The sequence below is a fragment of the Pogona vitticeps genome, chromosome 2 (assembly GCF_051106095.1).
Source record: "Pogona vitticeps strain Pit_001003342236 chromosome 2, PviZW2.1, whole genome shotgun sequence".
Classification (NCBI taxonomy): domain Eukaryota; kingdom Metazoa; phylum Chordata; class Lepidosauria; order Squamata; family Agamidae; genus Pogona; species Pogona vitticeps.
The window spans coordinates 21,284,431-21,301,818 of NC_135784.1; the positions used below are offsets into that span (position 1 = coordinate 21,284,431).

At 46.7% G+C, this 17,388-nt stretch overlaps 2 protein-coding genes across 2 annotated transcripts in view; both read right to left on the reverse strand.

Annotated features, from left to right (window-relative positions):
• LOC140704015 (uncharacterized) overlaps nt 1-7,798 on the reverse strand; it is a 32,261-nt gene extending 24,463 nt beyond the window's left edge. The window contains exon 1 of the mRNA XM_078386823.1: nt 3,702-7,798. The gene's annotated coding sequence lies outside the window, so the exon portion shown is untranslated. The remainder of the gene's footprint in view (nt 1-3,701) is intronic.
• Nucleotides 7,799-8,751: 953 nt separating this feature from the next.
• On the reverse strand, nt 8,752-11,573 carry LOC140704020 (uncharacterized). The gene has a single exon (XM_072988484.2). The coding sequence runs from the start codon at nt 10,685-10,687 to the stop codon at nt 9,551-9,553; it is 1,137 nt and encodes a 378-aa protein (XP_072844585.2). The 5' UTR covers nt 10,688-11,573; the 3' UTR covers nt 8,752-9,550.
• Between the last annotated feature and the right edge of the window lie 5,815 nt (nt 11,574-17,388).

A 17,388-nucleotide genomic window follows, 5' to 3' on the forward strand; every position in this document is an offset into this window, starting at 1 on the left:
TTCCATGACCCGTTCTAACTGTTGCTTCCTGTCCCACATATAGGTTTCTCAGGAGACAGATAAAGTGGTCAGGCACTCCCATTTCTTTAAGAACTTGCCATAGTTTGCTGTGGTCCACACAGTCAAAGGCTTTCGCATAGTCAATGAAGCAGAAGTAGATATTTTTCTGGAACTCTCTGGCTTTCTCCATAATCCAGCGCAAGTTAGCAATTTGGTCTCGAGTTCCTCTGCCTCTTCGGAATCCAGCTTGTACTTCTGGGAGTTCTCGGTCCACATACTGCTGAAGCCTACCTTGGAGGATTTTCAGCATAACCTTGCTAGCGTGCGAAATGAGTGCAATTGTACGGTAGTTGGAGCATTCTTTGGCACTGCCTTTCTTTGGGATTGGGATGTAGACTGATCTTTTCCAATCCTCTGGCCACTGTTGAGTTTTCCATACTTGCTGGCATATTGAATGTAGCACCTTAACAGCATCATCTTTCAAGATTTTAAATAGTTCAACTGGAATGCCATCACCTCCACTGGCCTTGTTGTTAGCCAGGCTTTCTAAGGCCCACTTGACTTCGCTCTCCAGGATGTCTGGCTCAAGGTCAGCAACTACATTGTCTGGGTTGTCCGGGATATCCACATCTTTCTGATATAATTCCTCTGTGTATTCTTGCCACCTCTTCTTGACGTCTTCTGCTTCTGTTAGGTCCCTCCCATTTTTGTCTTGTATCATGTTCATCTTTGCGCAAAATGTTCCTCTAATATCTCCAATTTTCCTGAACAGATCTCTGGTCTTTCCTTTTCTGTTATCTTCCTCTATTTCTTTGCATTGTTCATTTAAGAAGGCCCTCTTGTCTCTCCTTGCTATTCTTTGGAAGTCTGAATTCAGGTTTCTGTAACTTTCCCTATCTCCCTTGCATTTTGCTTCCCTTCTCCTCTCTGCTATTTCTAAGGCCTCGTTGGACAGCCACTTTGCTTTCTTGCATTTCCTTTTCTTTGGGATGGTTTTCGTTGCTGCCTCCTGGACAATGTTACGAGCCTCTATCCAAAGTTCTTCAGGCACTCTGTCCACCAAATCGAGTTCCTTAAATCTGTTCTTTACTTCCACTGTGTATTCATAAGGGATTTGGTTTAGATTATACCTGAGTGGCCCAGTGGTTTTTCCTAATCTCTTCAGTCTAAGCTTGAATTTTGCTATGAGAAGCTGATGATCAGAACCGCAGTCAGCTCCAGGTCTTGTTTTTGCTGACTGTATAGAGCTTCTCCATCTTTGGCTGCAGAGAATATAATCAATCTGATTTCGATATTGCCCATCTGGTGATTTCCATGTATAGAGTCGCCTCTTGTGTTGTTGGAAAAGAGTGTTTGTGATGACCAGCTTATTCTCTTGACAAAACTCTATTAGCCTTTGTCCTGCTTCGTTCTGAACTCCAAGGCCAAACTTCCCTGTTGTTCCTTTTATCTCTTGGCTCCCTACTTTAGCATTCCAGTCCCCTAGAATGAGAAGAACATCTTTCTTTGGTGTCAGTTCTAGAAGATGTTGTAAATCTTCATAGAATTGTTCAATTTCAGCCTCCTCAGCAATGCTGGTTGGTGCATAAACTTGGATTATTGTGATGTTGAATGGTCTGCCTTGGATTCGTATTGACATCATTCTATCATTTTTGAGATTGTATCCCATTACAGCTTTTCCCACTCTTTTGTTGACTATGAGGGCTACTCCATTCCTTCTACGGGATTCTTGTCCACAATAGTAGATATGATAATCATCTGAGCTGAATTCGCCCATTCCTGTCCATTTTAGTTCACTGATGCCCAGGATGTCGATGTTTATTCTTGCCATCTCCTGTTTGACCACCTCCAGCTTCCCAATGTTCATAGATCTTACATTCCAGGTTCCTATGCAGTATTTTTCTTTGCAGCATTGGATTTTCCTTTCACTTCCAGGCACGTCCACAGCTGAGCGTCCTTTCGGCTTTGGCCCAACCACTTCATTAGCTCTGGAGCTACTTGTACTTGTCCTCCGCTCTTCCTCAGTAGCATGTTGGACGCCTTCCGACCTGAGGGGCCCATCTTCCAGCGTCATATCTTTTAGCCTTTTGTTTCTGATCATGGGGCGTTCTTGGCAAAGATACTGGAGTGGCTTGCCATTTCCTACTCCAGGTGGATTGCGTTTAGTCGGAACTCTCCACTATGTCCTGTCCGTCTTGGGTGTCCCTGCACGGCATAGCCCATAGTTTCTCTGAGTTACTCAAGCCCCTTCGCCACGACAAGGCAGCAATCCATGAAGAAGAAATAATGGATAATATGTTTGTAAGGTTTAAGGAAAATTGTTACCAAGTAGTGTAGACTGTAGAGATATGAACTTGAACACCAGTGAAGCTGAAAATGTTATATATAAATGAAGGATCTCTGTGCTGAAGATGAGAAAAAGAGAAAGGTATGTATTTACATACATGGTGGTCTTGCAAAATAACGAAGAAGGAATGGATAACGATTTTTAAAGAGATTAGGGAAATAATTGGTGTGGATATACAAATGTCTTCAATAACTGCCTTGTTGAACATGGTTAAGAATAACCAAAGGAAGAGAGAAGGAAAGTTATTGATTATCATAACAATGTCTTTGGTAAAGTTAATATTTGCAAAGAATTGGAAAAGTAATAACCAAGTTGATGTTTAGGGATGGTACAAATAAATGTGGAATATGGCCATTCATGATAAATTGATTTGTGAAACAAAAATCAAAGCAGGAGTATCAAAAAGTAATGATTATAAAGAAAAATGGAATGCATTTTAAATATATGTTTCAGAAAGGAAAGGCATATAGACCTGGAGAAGAATCTGTGTGTCTCTGGAGAGAAAGGGGCAATGTGGAATGAAAATAAATAAAGAATATGAATCTGATCCCAAGGGGTTGGGTGGCACACGGTTGAGAAATGAGAGTATGGTTAGTTTTGTTTAACTTTAAGTTGATTTAATGTAGTGCATTGTAAATTTGTGGTTTTATTACTTTATTACTTTATTAACTTATTAAAAAAAAGAATTGCAGAGCTGGAAGTGAACTTGTAGATCATCAAGTCCAGCCCCTCTCAAGGAAGCCCAGTGGGGGAAATAACCTCTGGCTCCACTCCCTGAGGCCTAAACCACTGAGAGATCAAGATTAATTCTGGGTCCCATGGCAGAGCTCCCTGGTTGAGAGAAGCCAGAGGTTGGGAGTTCGATTCCTCCCTCTGCCTCCTTCGGGAACCGCCAGCCTGGGGGGGTCTCGGGCAAGCTGCGCCGTCCCAAGAGCCCCCCCCCCTAAAAAAGAAGGGAAGGATCCACTACTTCTAAGTCTTCTCTCTCTCTCTCTCTCTGGAAACCCCTCAAAATGGCTGCCATGAATCAGGATGAATAGGGACCGTGTGGAAGAGGGCGAGTCCCCGTGGCCTGCCTGGCCAGCTTGTTGTTCGACATGACTCTCTCGGAGGCTGCTTGGGGCGCCCCCTCAGCCAGTGGGGTCACCTCCGCAGTCCTGGGAAAGCCCTACATGCCTGCCATCCCCTAACGTTTTTACTCGCAAGGAAGTCGGCCTCCCAACTCCCGGCAAAGATATGCCTGCCCGAGTTTCCCGGTTGGGGGGGCCGAAAAAAAAGGGCAAAACGCCTCTCCAGCCCCCACTGGCGCCTCTCTGGGCCCTTCGGAGCCTCCCTGTGTCATTGAAGATCCTACCGGAAGCGACGAGGAGGCTTGTGTGACTCGGCCGGCTTGCTTGCCTGCTTACGTGTTGTCTCTTCCTCTTTATCTCGCCTCCTTAGCTTCGTCGGGGTGGCCACTCAGGGCTCCGAACTTAACCGGGAAGGTGGCCCTTCCTGGGCTTTGGAGATGGGGAGGCGGTGGCTCTTCCCTGGGGCGGAAATCCCCGCCTTTTCTCTCGTCTTCCTCCTCCTCTTCCTCGGTGCAGAAAGGCCTGTCAGGCTTCACACTCTTGGGTGACGCCATCGTTACACCTTCCCTCTCCTTTTCCCATTTATCTAAACAGGTGCAAGACTCACACAGAAATATATATTTATTTCCCAAACTCAAGCCTTGGTGACTGCGAGACAGGAGGGAAGAAGGATATCCCCCCCCCTCCTCGCTGGAGAGCCATCCCTCCTTCACACCGAAGAGAAGGAAACAGTAACCCAGCCAACCTCAAGACCCTCAAAGAGTCAGCAGCAGCAAGGGACAGACACGGAGGGGATGGGAAAAGAGATGCAAAGGATGACATTAGGAGCGGCTGAGGGAAAAATGGCGGGGAAAAGAGAGGAAGGAGAGGATGGAGTTTGAGGCAGGAGCAGGAGAGCTAAAAAGGAAGAGCCCTTACCAACAGGCTGGGCATGGGTGTGTACAGAGGATCCCTGGACTGGGTCCCGGGAGTGATTTAAGAGTGCCCAAGGAGGAGGCCGACTCTAGAAGGAGAAGGGAGATCCCACCCAGACCCTTCTTATTGGGAAGAAGCGAAGGCGAGAGAGAAAGGAAAGAAAGACCAGAATGGCGGAGAAACAAGATGACGAGGAAGGGTTACAGGAAGGACCTTGGAAGGGCCCAGCACCAGAGAGACGCTCCCTGTGGAATAACAACCAGGACGAGGAGACCATGCCCCTGTTGGGGAGTGAGACGGGACAAACTGTAGCAGACGACCTCTTTCCAGACTGGCCGAGTCCATGAAATGCCAGCGGTAGTAACCTGTTAATGTTTGAAGATTGGAAACCCCTTCGACACCCGTTGGCAGAAGGAGAAAAGTATCCAGATCATGTTAGGGACATTTGTTGTTTGTTAAATACACCTGGTTCGAAACAACAAGTCTGCTGATTTCTTTGAAGCAAAAATGGAGCCAAAGGTCGAACCCTCACAGGGACTTAAAGTATCTAATGAAAGTGCCTAACCATGTTTAACCCCTCTCAGTTCTCAGTTGGTGTTCAGTTAGTAGAGTTAGTTTGCTGTTGATCTGTTCGCAACTGTAAGTAATGAAAGGTTTCTATTCTTTCTCCTACAAATGGGTCAGAGTGAGACCTTAAGGGCCACTTCATAAGAAAGGGTCGGACCCTCTAGAGAACTGGAAGCCATTCTCTTCTGCGGATCTCTGTACTTCTGCTGTGCAGAACAAGGGATTTTACCAGAAATTCAAAATTCTGCACCAAATAAGAACCGCAGGGGAAAGAAACCATCTCCTTAGACCAGTATTTTGACTGAAACGTTTTGCCCTGAAGTTTTTTTGACTTATGCCAATTAGCAAGGATACTGTTTTTTTCTTCACACTTTGCCTGCCTATTCTTGCATGTTCCGCTCCTTTTGAAAATACAGATACGTTGAGAAAGCTGGCATCTTTATATGGGAGGTGAGCTAGGGCCCCATCTTCCTAGACTGTCATCATCAGGTAATTTCACAGGACCAGATGTGCCACCCTGAATAACCTACAGGTAGGAGGAATGGAAAAGGAAGAGTTCAACATACAGACAAGCTAGGGATATTTCAATAGCAGAAGGGAAGGCAGGACGGTAATGGGATTGATTTATATCCTCTAATATCTGAAGGGCTTTCATATGGAAGATGGTCCTGGTATGTCCATAATTGCTGGATAGCTCAAAAGTTTAGATCTCTGGCTATGCAATCTGAGGTGGGAGTTCGATTCCCTACTTGGCCTCCTTGACCAGCTCCTATATTTTAATATGAACCAGCAGTTCGGGTCCATCTCTACCTGGGTGCTTTGGTTCCTGCGGCTGCGCTGATCTCCCTCATCACAACCTGCATTTGACTTTTTCCTTCAGCGTCTCACCCCCACAAAATTCCTCAGTGAAGCCTTACCCGGCCCCCTGATCTTGACGTCACCAGCTTGCATGGCTTCTCTGTAGATCTGTTCCTTTCCGGACTCTGAGAACTCTCCCTGTGCTAGCAGGGAACCCAAATATTCCTCCTTTAAGGGTTCCTGAAAGAGGGTGGGGGACCCCACTCAGTATTTTAGCCACTGGATAAGTGAATCAGCGGATATGGGGGTCCTACTGTCACAGGAATGAACGCCCGAGAACTGAAGCAAGTGAAGAGGATTTCAGCATTTGCTGCGTGTTAACCTGTTGTTGTTTAGTCATTAAGTCGTATCCAACTCTTTGTGACCCCATGGACCACAGCACACCAGGGCCTCCCGTCTTCCACTGCCTCCCAGAGTTGGGTCACATTCATGTTGGCAGCTTCGGTGACACTATCCAACCATCTCATCCTCTGTCGTCCCCTTCTCCTCTTGCCTTTACTTTTTCCCAACATCAGGGGCTTTTCGAGGGAGTCTTCTCTTCTCATGAGATGGCCAAAGTATTGGAGCCTCAGCTTCAGGATCTGTCCTTCCAGTGAGCACTTAGGGTTGATTTTCTTTTCAAATGGATGTTTGATCTCCATTTAGAGTCCAGGGGACTCTCAAGAGCCTCCTCCAGCACCACAATTCAAAAGCATCAGTTCTTCAGTGGTCAGCCTTCTTTATGGTCCAGCTCTCATTTCCATACATCACTACTGGAAAAACCATAGCTTTGACTATGCAGACCTTTGTTGACAAGTTGATGTCTCTGCTTTTTAAGATGCTTTTTAGTTACAACTGCAAATCTTTAGTTAACACAAATTAAATATTTGATTCATATGTTGACTTCTGAAGACTGTGGGATTTAAAACACAAAGCCTCACTTGCCACTTTCCTGCTTCCGTCCCTTGGTGACTCATGAGGAAGTCCTCCACCAGGGCTACATGTCTGCGGCCTTCCTGCGGCTCCGGATGCAGCCCTGGAGGTCATGGGGAAGGCTGTCCAGGAACTGCTCCAAGATCTGCTCCTTCTCTCCGGCCTCAGCCATTGGGGGTAAAGCTCCAGGACTTGGCTGTGAATTTTTGGGGGACCTTCAGCTCCCTGGCAGCAGAAGTGCTGGAAGTGCAGATGCTGTATTTCTGTCTTCAGGGCATCCCTTTGCAAGATGGTGGTCTTCACTTCCCTGTAATCCTCCCCATCTTTGGTTTCCAAACTCTGAAAGGCCTCTTCCTCTATGCCATTGAGTGCAGCTGGGCTGCCCACTCTTCCCCTGGCCACTGGAAGGCTTTGGCTACTTGCTCAAAGGAAGTCAGAAGAGCCTGGGCATCGTCCCATTTTGTAGAAAGAGGCAGCAATGTCTTCAAGAACTCCTGATACCGGGTTTCCAAACGATGTTGCATCTCCTTCTACAATGTCCTTTTTCTCTTTGGCAGAGCACCCCAACCTAGGAACTGGGCTATCCTGGGGACTTTTCTTGCTCTGACTGGTCTATATTGATCTTCTGGGCATGCTGATCTTTGCTTCTTTCTTGCTTCAAAGTTTCTTCCTCAGACCTCAGGTCAGAGTTCTCACCAGTGCACAAAAGCAGGCAAAATAGATCCTGAAGCTTCCCATCATGCAGTCATAATATGCTGAAAACAAGAGGTGGTTGTACAGAAACCCAGTGAAGACTCTTCGGGGAAGTTGATTTGAGGCCAAATCCTTTCCATCTGAATCCTGCTGCAAGAATGGGGAAGAAAAAGCCCTAAGATCTCCCTTCTGCTTGGGGACTTGTAGCTTTCCAGAGTCAGTCAGATGTCTTTGGTGAGTTGAGTTTTCAAATGCCCTCCCCACTCAGAGCTTGGCTCCCTCTCTTTAGCTCTCTCTACTTGGGTGCCCCCTAGATCTGTGGGAGTACAATTCCCATCTCTGAACCACTATCCTCCTTGCTTATACCTTCACTGCCTTTCCTTTCTTGCTCAAATTTCTCCAGGGGACTGGAAGCCAGAATTAACCCTTTGGGGCGCAGGAAACCAAGGGTAGAGAAGCCAACTTGGGATCTGTGTGTATGTGTACGTGTAAGCCTCTGTGCGTGTTTGTGTTCCTGGACGCCTAGGTTTTGACAATGACCAGGGGTGCATTTTCACAATTAAAACTAGTGTGCCAGCTGCGACCGTTCCTTGAGAGGTCTCATCAGTCATGGTGACACATGCCTTAGAAAGACACACTCTACGTGGGGCTGCCGAGGGAAACAGTCTGGAAAGGTCAGCGGGTCCAAAAGGCAGCAGCCAGATTGCAGACTGGAGGTGGGCACCGGGATCAAACAACTCTCCTCATTACGGCAGCTCCAGTGGCTGCCCATCAGTTTCTGGACACAAATCAAAGTGTTGGCTTTAACCCATAAAGATCTAAGCTGCCTTTCTATACTCATTGTTTTTAGCTTTAACTATTGCCTTTCAACGATGTAAGCCTCCTTGGGTTTTTTTTTTAAGTAGAAAGGCAGGGTTAAAATAATTTAATGCAACAAAATAAAAAAAAAATAAACTTGCTAACTTCTTCCTCTCACTAGAAATACACTTCACCCGTGCCTTGGGACCAGTGAACGCTCCCTCCCTCCCTCCCACTGTTGTGAATCCGTGATATTCAATGTGCCCTGAAAAGATTAACAAACAAACCACTCAGATACTGAGATTTTCTTTGTAGTTTTAAAGCATCTCAGCTGAAGCAGAAAATCCATCCAGTACATTCCAGGGAGGGAAATATGTAGTTACCCGCCCCAGGAGACCATTGCAAAGGGCAGCTCTTCAAAGAAAGAAACACCTGTCCTGGAAAATACTTCTGGTTTTCCAAGCTGAGGAAAGTTCTTTCCTTTGAGAAGTAATGGCAGCACGGCTCATAAGGAAATGTTCAAATCAAGAATATTATGTCTATAGAGATTTAGGAACACTGTAAAGTATAACTAAAGGAAGACTCAAGACCTTTTTATAGTGGAAACATTTTATTTTTTTTAAAAAATGCAAAAGTGGTACGTCCTGATGCTCCCTATACCCAGTGAGGCAAAATAAATTACCCTGTACAAGATTCATGGTGATTTAGTTTTTAAACCGAGAGGGACAAGGCTCAGAACCCACACTCCAGGTTGTGATACTGAAACTCAAGAGTTTGGATGTTATTTTCCATAAGTAATTCATTTCTATTACTCATTAACAGCGTTCGAAAAAGTGTTCTACATTACAACAGTGGAAAGGGGTTTTGTTACAGTATCTGGTGCTCATTGTGTTTTTGTACTTTTCTGTAACTTTGGGGAGAAAAAGACTCCTTATTGATACCCGGGCGATCATTCAGGTGACATCACTAACTGTAACATTTCCAACATGGAGTGCTTTCATATGATTGTTATGAATATTTCTTTAAGTATTTCACCACTTTGAAGCTCTTCCCAGACTGAAACCATTTCTATGGCCTCTCTCCAGCATGAATTATCTGATGGGTTTTCAACTGGCTGTTCTGCCCAAAGCTTTTCACACACTCCAGGCATGTATGTGGTTTCTCTGCAGTATGAATCCTCCAGTGGACCATCAGGTTTCCTTGCTGACTGAAGCACTTCCCACTGAGAGCATTCGTACGGTTTCTCTCCGGTATGAATCCGCTGATGGACCAGCAAAGCTTTCCACTTGTTGAAGGACTTCCCGCACTGAGAGCACTTATGTGGCTTTGTTTCGGCTCCAGTATGGATGCCTTGGTGTTTTTTTAAGTAATTTTGGAGGCTGAAGCATTTTCAACACTGGTAACATTTGTATGGTTTAGCTCCTGTATGAAGCCGTTGATGTGTATTCAAATTTTTTCTCTGACTGAAGCACTTCCCACACTGAGAGCATTTGTACGGCTCTTCTCCAGTATGAATGATCTGATGGGTTTTCAACTGGCTGCTCCGACCAAAGCTTTTCCCACACTCCAGGCATGTGTATGGTTTCTCTCCAGTATGAATCCTCCAGTGCCTCTTCAGGTTTCCTTGAATACTGAAGCACTTCCCACACTGAGAGCATTCGTACGGTTTCTCTCCGGTATGAACCCGCTGATGGATCAGCAAATCTTTTCCCTTGTTGAAGGACTTCCCGCACTGAGAGCACTTATGTGGTTTCGTTTCGGCTCCAGTATGGATGCGTTGGTGTCTTTTCAAATACTCTTCTATGCTAAAGCATTTTCCACATTGAGAACATTTGTACGGTTTAGCTCCAGTATGAAGCCGTTGATGTTCATTCAAATTTTTTCTCTGACGGAAACACTTCCCACACTGAGAGCATTTATAGGATTTCTTTCCAGTATGAGATTTCTGGTGGATCACCAAACTTCTTCTCTGAAGGAAGCCTTTCCCACACTGGGAACATTCAAACAGCCTTCCCTCATTTTGAATTCCGTGACTCTCCCCACACGCAGAATCCTTAGGGTCCTCTTCTGGACGATCACACTGATACGTGTCCAAATGATCTCCTTCCACATTTTCCAAAAATTCCCGTTTAATTTCTCCAGTTACCACCCTCTCTTGTTTATCAGAGTATAATTTTTCCTGGAATGCTTCTTCTGATGTGACACATTCATTGTGCTTCTTTCTGGTACGGATCCGGTCAGGTTCTGATTTGCAAGGATTCCTTTGGCCGCACTTGAGGGTTGTGGCTGTTTCCTCCCTTGTAGACAGTTTGGAAGGCTGACATACTGTAGCTGTAAGATTGTCTCTGAACTCATTATGTCCCTTGTCTCTCTCTGCTGACTGATCCGCTTTCAATCCACATTCTTCCTCACCTATCTTAGTTCTCTTCAGCTGGTTCACTTCGCTTGCCGGGGCAGTGGTTCTGGGGACATCCATCGGCTCATTTCTTTCCCACTGAGGATTCTCCATCTTGACCTGCTTTCCCATTGTGTCATCTGCAAAGAAAGAATAATTTTGCTCATTCTTTGGACTTCAGAGAAAGGCTCTGGAGCAGTGGTTCCCAACCTTGGGTGCCCAGATGTTTTTGAACTACAGCTGCCAGAAATCCTGTCCAGCACAGCTAGTGGCAAAGGCTTCTGGGAGTTGTAGTCCAAGAATATCTGGGGATCCAAGGGTCGGAATCACAGTGATTTTGGTTAAAATTTTTGGTGGTTTTTAGGATACCAAACACAATGTTTTTATTTTATGTAATTTATTTATTTATTCTATTTATACCCCACCTATCTGGTGATTGCGACCACTCTAAGTGGCTTACAATATACAAACATAACACTGCTGAGAAGGCCCAGTTTCTTATTTTTTCCTTCCGGGCCTCCCTTGGTGTCAGGCTCCTCAGCCTTACATCCTGACTCGCACGAGTGACATGGATAGAACTAGGCGGGAGTAAGTGTTCCGCCAAGTATCGAGGTCCTAAACCATTTAAGGCTTTATACGTAAGGATCAAAACTTTAAAGTTGACGCGGAACTGAATGGGCAGCCAATGCAGCACAGCCAAAATAGCAGAGATATGGTGGTATTTTCTCGCTCCGCTAAGGAATCTGGCCACCGCATTCTGCACCACTTGGGAGTTTCTGCGTCAACTTCAAAGGTAGCCCCACGTAGAGTTGCAGTGGTCTAATCTTGAGATTATGAGCACATGAACCACGGTAGTGAGCGCCTCCACATCGAGATAGGGTCGCAGCCGGGCTATCCGCCAAAGATGGAAAAAGGTGGTGCGGACCATGCAAACTGAGTCTCCATGGTGAGCGCTGGATCCAGATGAATCCCTAAGTTGCAAATGCCGCTCTTTGCGGCAAGGGTCACCCCCCCAAACGAGAGGGAGTCACCCAAACTGCCGATAGTGGGGGCACCCACCCTCAGAACCTCAGTCTTGTCCGGGTTCAGCCTCAGCCCATTTTCCTGCATCCATTGCAGTACAGCCCCCATGTAGCACTGGGGGGACAGAACGGCATCACCTGCAGTTGGTGGAAAGGAGATGTCGAGATGGTTGTCATCAGCATATTGATGACCCCACCAAGCAGCCTCATGTAGATGTTAAACAGCATTGGGGAGATAATCGACCCCTGTGGAACCCCACAATTGAGACTCTACGAAGCCGAGACACTCTCCCCAAGCTGTACTCTCTGGGGATGGTCCCCCAAGAAGGAACGGAGCCAGGCAAGCGCCAGGCCACCAATTCCCAACTCAGAGAGCCTATCCAGGAGGATACCGTAGTCAACAGTATCAAAGGCCGCCAAGATGTCGAGAAGGATATTTTACCCGTCAGCCTCCCTCAACAGGTCATCATAAAGGGCGACCAATACCGTTTCTGTACCACCGCGCAGCCTGAAGCCCGACTGAAATGGATCCAGGGCATCTGTTTCTGCCAAAAGAGCCTGAAGCTGGTCAGCCACCACCCTCTCGACCACTTTACTGATGAAAGAAACATTGGCGACGGGCTTATAATTGCCAATTTTGTCCGTCGCCAAGTTCAGTTTCTTTCTTATGAGCCTAATGAGTGTCTCCTTGAGGGCAGGAGAACCCTGCCCTCAAGGAAAGACCCACTAATTATCGCTGTGGCCCATTCTGTTGTTGTAGGCCTGGCTGCTTTGATTAGCCAAGCCGGGCAAGGGTCAAGGGAGGAGGTGGTGGCACGACAGCGATCAAGCACCTTGTCCACAGTATCCAGCATCACGGGCTGAAAGTGATCAAGGATCACCGGGCAAGATGAAGTGCTGGACATCTCTGCTCGACTCACTGTATTTAAAAAAGGAGCGAGTTCCTGGCGGATGGCCTCCACTTTAGATTTTAAAAATGCTGCAGATTGGTCCGATGAAAACCTGGGGGAGGCCCATCACTCAGACCAATTCCGGATATACGGAATAACTCCGCCTGCTGGTTGGACGCTTCGCATATCCGGTTAGCTAAGTATGCAGGAGCTGCAGCCTTTACCTTAGCCAGGTAGAGGTTAGTCATGACCCTGACAGCGATCCAATTATAATCTGTCGGGTTCTTCCTCCACTTGCGCGCTAGCCTTCTCCTGAACTGCTTCATCGCTCGTAGGTCCCGGATGAACCAGGGCACAGGCCGAGCTCTGTGTTGGAGGGGGCATTTAGAAGCGATCATGTCTACAGTCATGGCGGAAGCAGTGAACCAGCTGTCAACCAGAGCCTCGACAGAAGCGCTAGCCAGGTCAACCGTAACATCTCTCATGGCCTCCTGGAATCCAATAGGATCCAGTAGCTTTCAAGGGCGGAACATAGAAATAGTTCCCTGCTCCCTGAGAGGGGGGAAGAGCCATTATGAGGGTGCATTTTATTAGGTGGTGATGCGACCATGACAAGGGGACTGACTCAAGGTCAGTCACCATCGGACCACACTCCAACTGGTGGAAAAAACCAGGTCAAGCGTATGACCACCCATATGGGTGAGGCCGTTGACATGTTGGGATATGTTCAAGGTAGCCATGGTTTCCAAGAACTCAAGAGCTGGCCCGGAGGTCTCTGCCCCCGCATGCACGTTGAAATCACACAAAACCAATAGCTTCGGGCATCTCAACAGTGCCGCAGAGACAAATTTCACCAGCTCCAGGACGGAAATGGCTGGGTCGCGGGGAACGCAGTAACCCAGCAAGATCCCAAGACCATCCCTGGCCTCAATCGACACGTGGAGAGACTCCAGACCCGGCTTTACCACTGCAGAGCGCCTAGCAACCTCCAAGCTGTTTTTATGTATAATGGCTACTCCGCCCCCCACCCCTCCAGTCTATCCTGGTGCTGGACAGCATAACCGGGCAGACAGACAAGTAGTAGGTTAGGACCCCTTCTTCGCCAATCTACGTTTCTGTTATGCATGCCAGGTCTGCAACCTCCTCCAGGATAAGATCGTGAATCACCTGGGCCTTATTAGATACAGACTTGGCATTCATCGGCACCAGCTTTAGAGTGGAAGGCTTGCTGGTCTGGCTACCTCAATACTGGAGGTTGGTCACACAGTCCCAGAACAATGAACAGCCTTCAAGCATCTGCTCATCGTTCTTCTGACACGAGTAGAGACTGTGCCAATGCACCATCTCCCTCTACCCATGATCACAGAGATGTTCAGGGGCCCCTCGCTGTGAGGGCAGGCCTTCCATTCCATATCAGAGTAAAAAAGGGGGGGGAGGAAGAGAGAAGGGAAAGAACAAAAAAAATATATAACGGAATAAGAATAAATTAACAAGATACAGTGTAGTAAAAATATTTAAATAGCATACATCGAATAAACATAAATAACCCAAATATATACAGTGGCGCCTCGCATACCGAGCGCCCCGTTGAGCGATTAAATCGCTTAACGAGGGGCTCTGGGGCATCGCTGGAGCATTCACTCAGCGATGGCCCCTATGGAGTTTTTTTGCTTTGCGATATTCGCTAAGCGATTCGCTTAGCGAATATCGCATAACAAAGCGTGGGAGAACAGCTGATCGGCGGTTCCAAAATGGCCGCCGGAAGGCTCGCGCCGCATTTTCTCACCCTGCCCTCGCTTGCCGAGTGCGCGAAAATGGCGGCGCTATGGAGGAACTTTGCTGAATGGTGAGTTTTTAAGCCATAGGAACGCATTGAACGAAGTTCAATGCATTTCTATGGCTTTTTCCTTTCCGTACAGCGATGTTTCCCATAGCGAGGGTTAATCCGGAATGGATTAACCTCGCTATGCGAGGCACCACTGTAATAACAAAAAACCAAGTTCTAACGAAATTATACGTACTTAAAAGAACTATTTAAACAGTTCTTGATAACCAGTTTTTTTCCAGGTATAATAAGAGACAACTTAAAAGCTCTCCCTGACATTATTTTTAAAATATGGAACTAATTAAGAATCATAAAAATCATGCACTGTCAAGTCCATTCCGACTTAGGCAACCGTTTTCAGGGTTTCCCACATAGAGAATATTCAGAAGTACTTTACCCTTCCCTTCCTCTAGAGGGTGCCCTGTGACTGTGCAGCTTGCTCAAGGACACCAAGGCTGGATTTTTTTGGGATGCACGGGAGGGAATCGATCTCCCAGCCTCTGGATCAGCAGCCAGACACCTAAACCACTGAGATACCCACCCAGATAAGGAAATAATGTGTGCCTAATAATGAATAAACATTTTCCTCTTTAAATGAAGCAACCTCTTGGAAAAACAACAAAGAATGAAGAAAAAAAAGAGGTTTTATATCCAATGGTGGTCCTCCACCAGCATAATGGGCACTCCTGGAAGAAAACAGCCCTGCTATCATTTCAGAAATCTGCTTCGGGGAGAGAAATTCCAGTCCCTTTCGGTTAATAGAGGAGGCAGTCCATTTTCCTGCTAAAATCCTATTAAATAGATCCACTGGTCTATTAAGAAATCCCCGTAAATTCTGGGAGGTGAATTTATCCTCTCACGGAAAGGATAAAATGTCAGTGTAGGCATTGTCTGTTGCGCCTCTAGCACAGTTTACACCCAAGATATAGCAAACGGAGCAAATGAGATGGCCTTCGTTCACCTTCCTTTCTAACAGCAGTCCAGATTAAAACTGTACTAAAATATATAGATTTAATATTGTATAACCACGTAGTGTAAAGAAACACGTTTAGGTGGTTTGTTCAAACTTCACAGTACGCGATCAGTTTCCAATACAATCTTAGACATGTCTCAAAAGCATGGGATAAGTTTATTTTACAACTATCTGGATGAAACGAAGACTGTGGAGGCAACTCATAAGAACAATGGCATGAATGACTGATATCATCATCATCTTAGAATGGTGGAGCTGGAAAGGGTCGTATGTATGCTCAAACCAGAATTAAATATAGTACAGAGCTCCCCTGTCGCCCCCAAACCTCTTGAGGACTCCTTCCCACAAAAAATGTTTCTTTTCCAACCAATATTAATCACTCCCCCTTTCTTGTACTCTTGTCTCCCTGGCAACCAGTCCCATGTGCGTCTCCCTGGTAACCGCTTTCCACCCCTCCCAACAGGCCACTCCTCCCTGTCTGTTCCCTCCAAAAGCCTTTGAAAAGCCTGCCAGGTTATGGGATGGTACTGATGTACCCATTTTGCAGATGGTGGAATCGTCATAATCCATCAGAGCTGGAAGGGACCCTTGGGATCATCAAGTCCAGCCCCTGTCAAGGAGACAAAATGAGGAATCAAACTCCCAAACAGTTGCTTAAACTGCTGAGCTATCCAGATTGAGGGTGAGTCCTTCCTTCTTACCTTCCTCTTTTAGGAAGAGCCATTAATTACAAGTTTTGATTGCCTAGGACAAGGAAACTGTCTCCCACCTGCTCCACTTTGATGCTCGGGTGTCAATCCCTGAAGAGGGGGAAGGCTGGCCAGGAAATGCGCCAGGATCTGCTCCTTCTCTCTGGACTCATCCATTGGGGGCAAAGCTCCTGGACTTGGCTGCTCTCCATGGAGTCACAGGTGGCGTCGGTGGTCCGCACCGCCTTTTTTCATCTCAGGCGGATAGCCCAGCTGCGGCCCTACCTGGAGGTGGGGGCGCTCACCACCTTAGTACACGCGCTCGTAATCTCGAGATTAGACCACTGTAATGCGCTCTACGTGGGGCTTCCTTTGAGGTTGCTGCGGAAATTACAGGTGGTGCAGAATGCGGCGGCCAGATTACTCAGTGGAGTGAAAAAATTCCAACATATTTCGCCCACTCTGGCCGCATTGCATTGGCTGCCCATCAAGTTCCGCATTGACTTCAAAGTGCTAATGCTTACGTATAAAGCCCTAAACGGTTTAGGGCCTCGATATCTGGCGGAACGCCTTCTCCCACCAAGTTCTACCCGGGTCACACGGGCGAGCCAGGAGGTGAGGCTGAGGAGCCTAACGCCGAGGGAGGCCCGAAAAGAGAAAACAAGAAATAGGGCCTTCTCGGCGGTCGCTCCTCGCCTGTGGAATAATTTACCTCCTGGTATTCGCGGAGCTCCCTCGCTGGGCACTTTTAAGAATCTACTAAAGACCTGGATGTTTCGGCAGGCCTTCTCACCAGATTACCTTTGATTTTCTTATCTTTTATTGTTTTTTACTTTTATCTGTTTTGTAATTTGTTGTTTTATTTTTATTGTATTCTTCCCTGTTGTAAGCCGCCTAGAGTAGTCCTTTGCGACTAGATAGGCGGGATATAAATAAAATAAATAATAATAATAAATAATAATAATAATAATAATTTTTGGGGGATATTCAGCTCCCTGGCAGCAGAAGTGCCGGAAGTGCAGATGCTGTATTTCTGTCTTCAGGGCTTTCCTTTGCAAGATAGTGGCCTTCACTTCCCTGTAATCCTCCCCGTCTCTGGTTTCCAAACTTTGAAAGACCTCTTCCTCTATGCCCTTGAGCGCAGCCAGGTTGCCCACTCTTCCCTTGGCCACTGGCAGGCTTTGGCTACTTGCTCAAAGGAAGTCAGAAGAGCCTTGGCATCATCCCAACATTATTGAGTTCTGCCATTTTGTACAAATACCCGGCAATGCGTTCAAGAACTCCTGACACCAGGTTTCCCAACGATGTTGCATCTCCTTCTACAATGTCCTTTTCCTCTTTGGCAGAGCCCCCCAACCTAGGAACTGGGCTATCCTGGGGGCTTTTCTTGCTTATATTGACCTTCTAGACATGCTGATCTTTGCTTCTTTCTTG

Coding starts and splice junctions, on each gene's coding strand:
- LOC140704020 (XM_072988484.2), bottom strand. CDS start 10,687: ATGGGAAAGCAGGTCAAGATGGAGAATCCTCAGTGGGAAAGAAATGAG.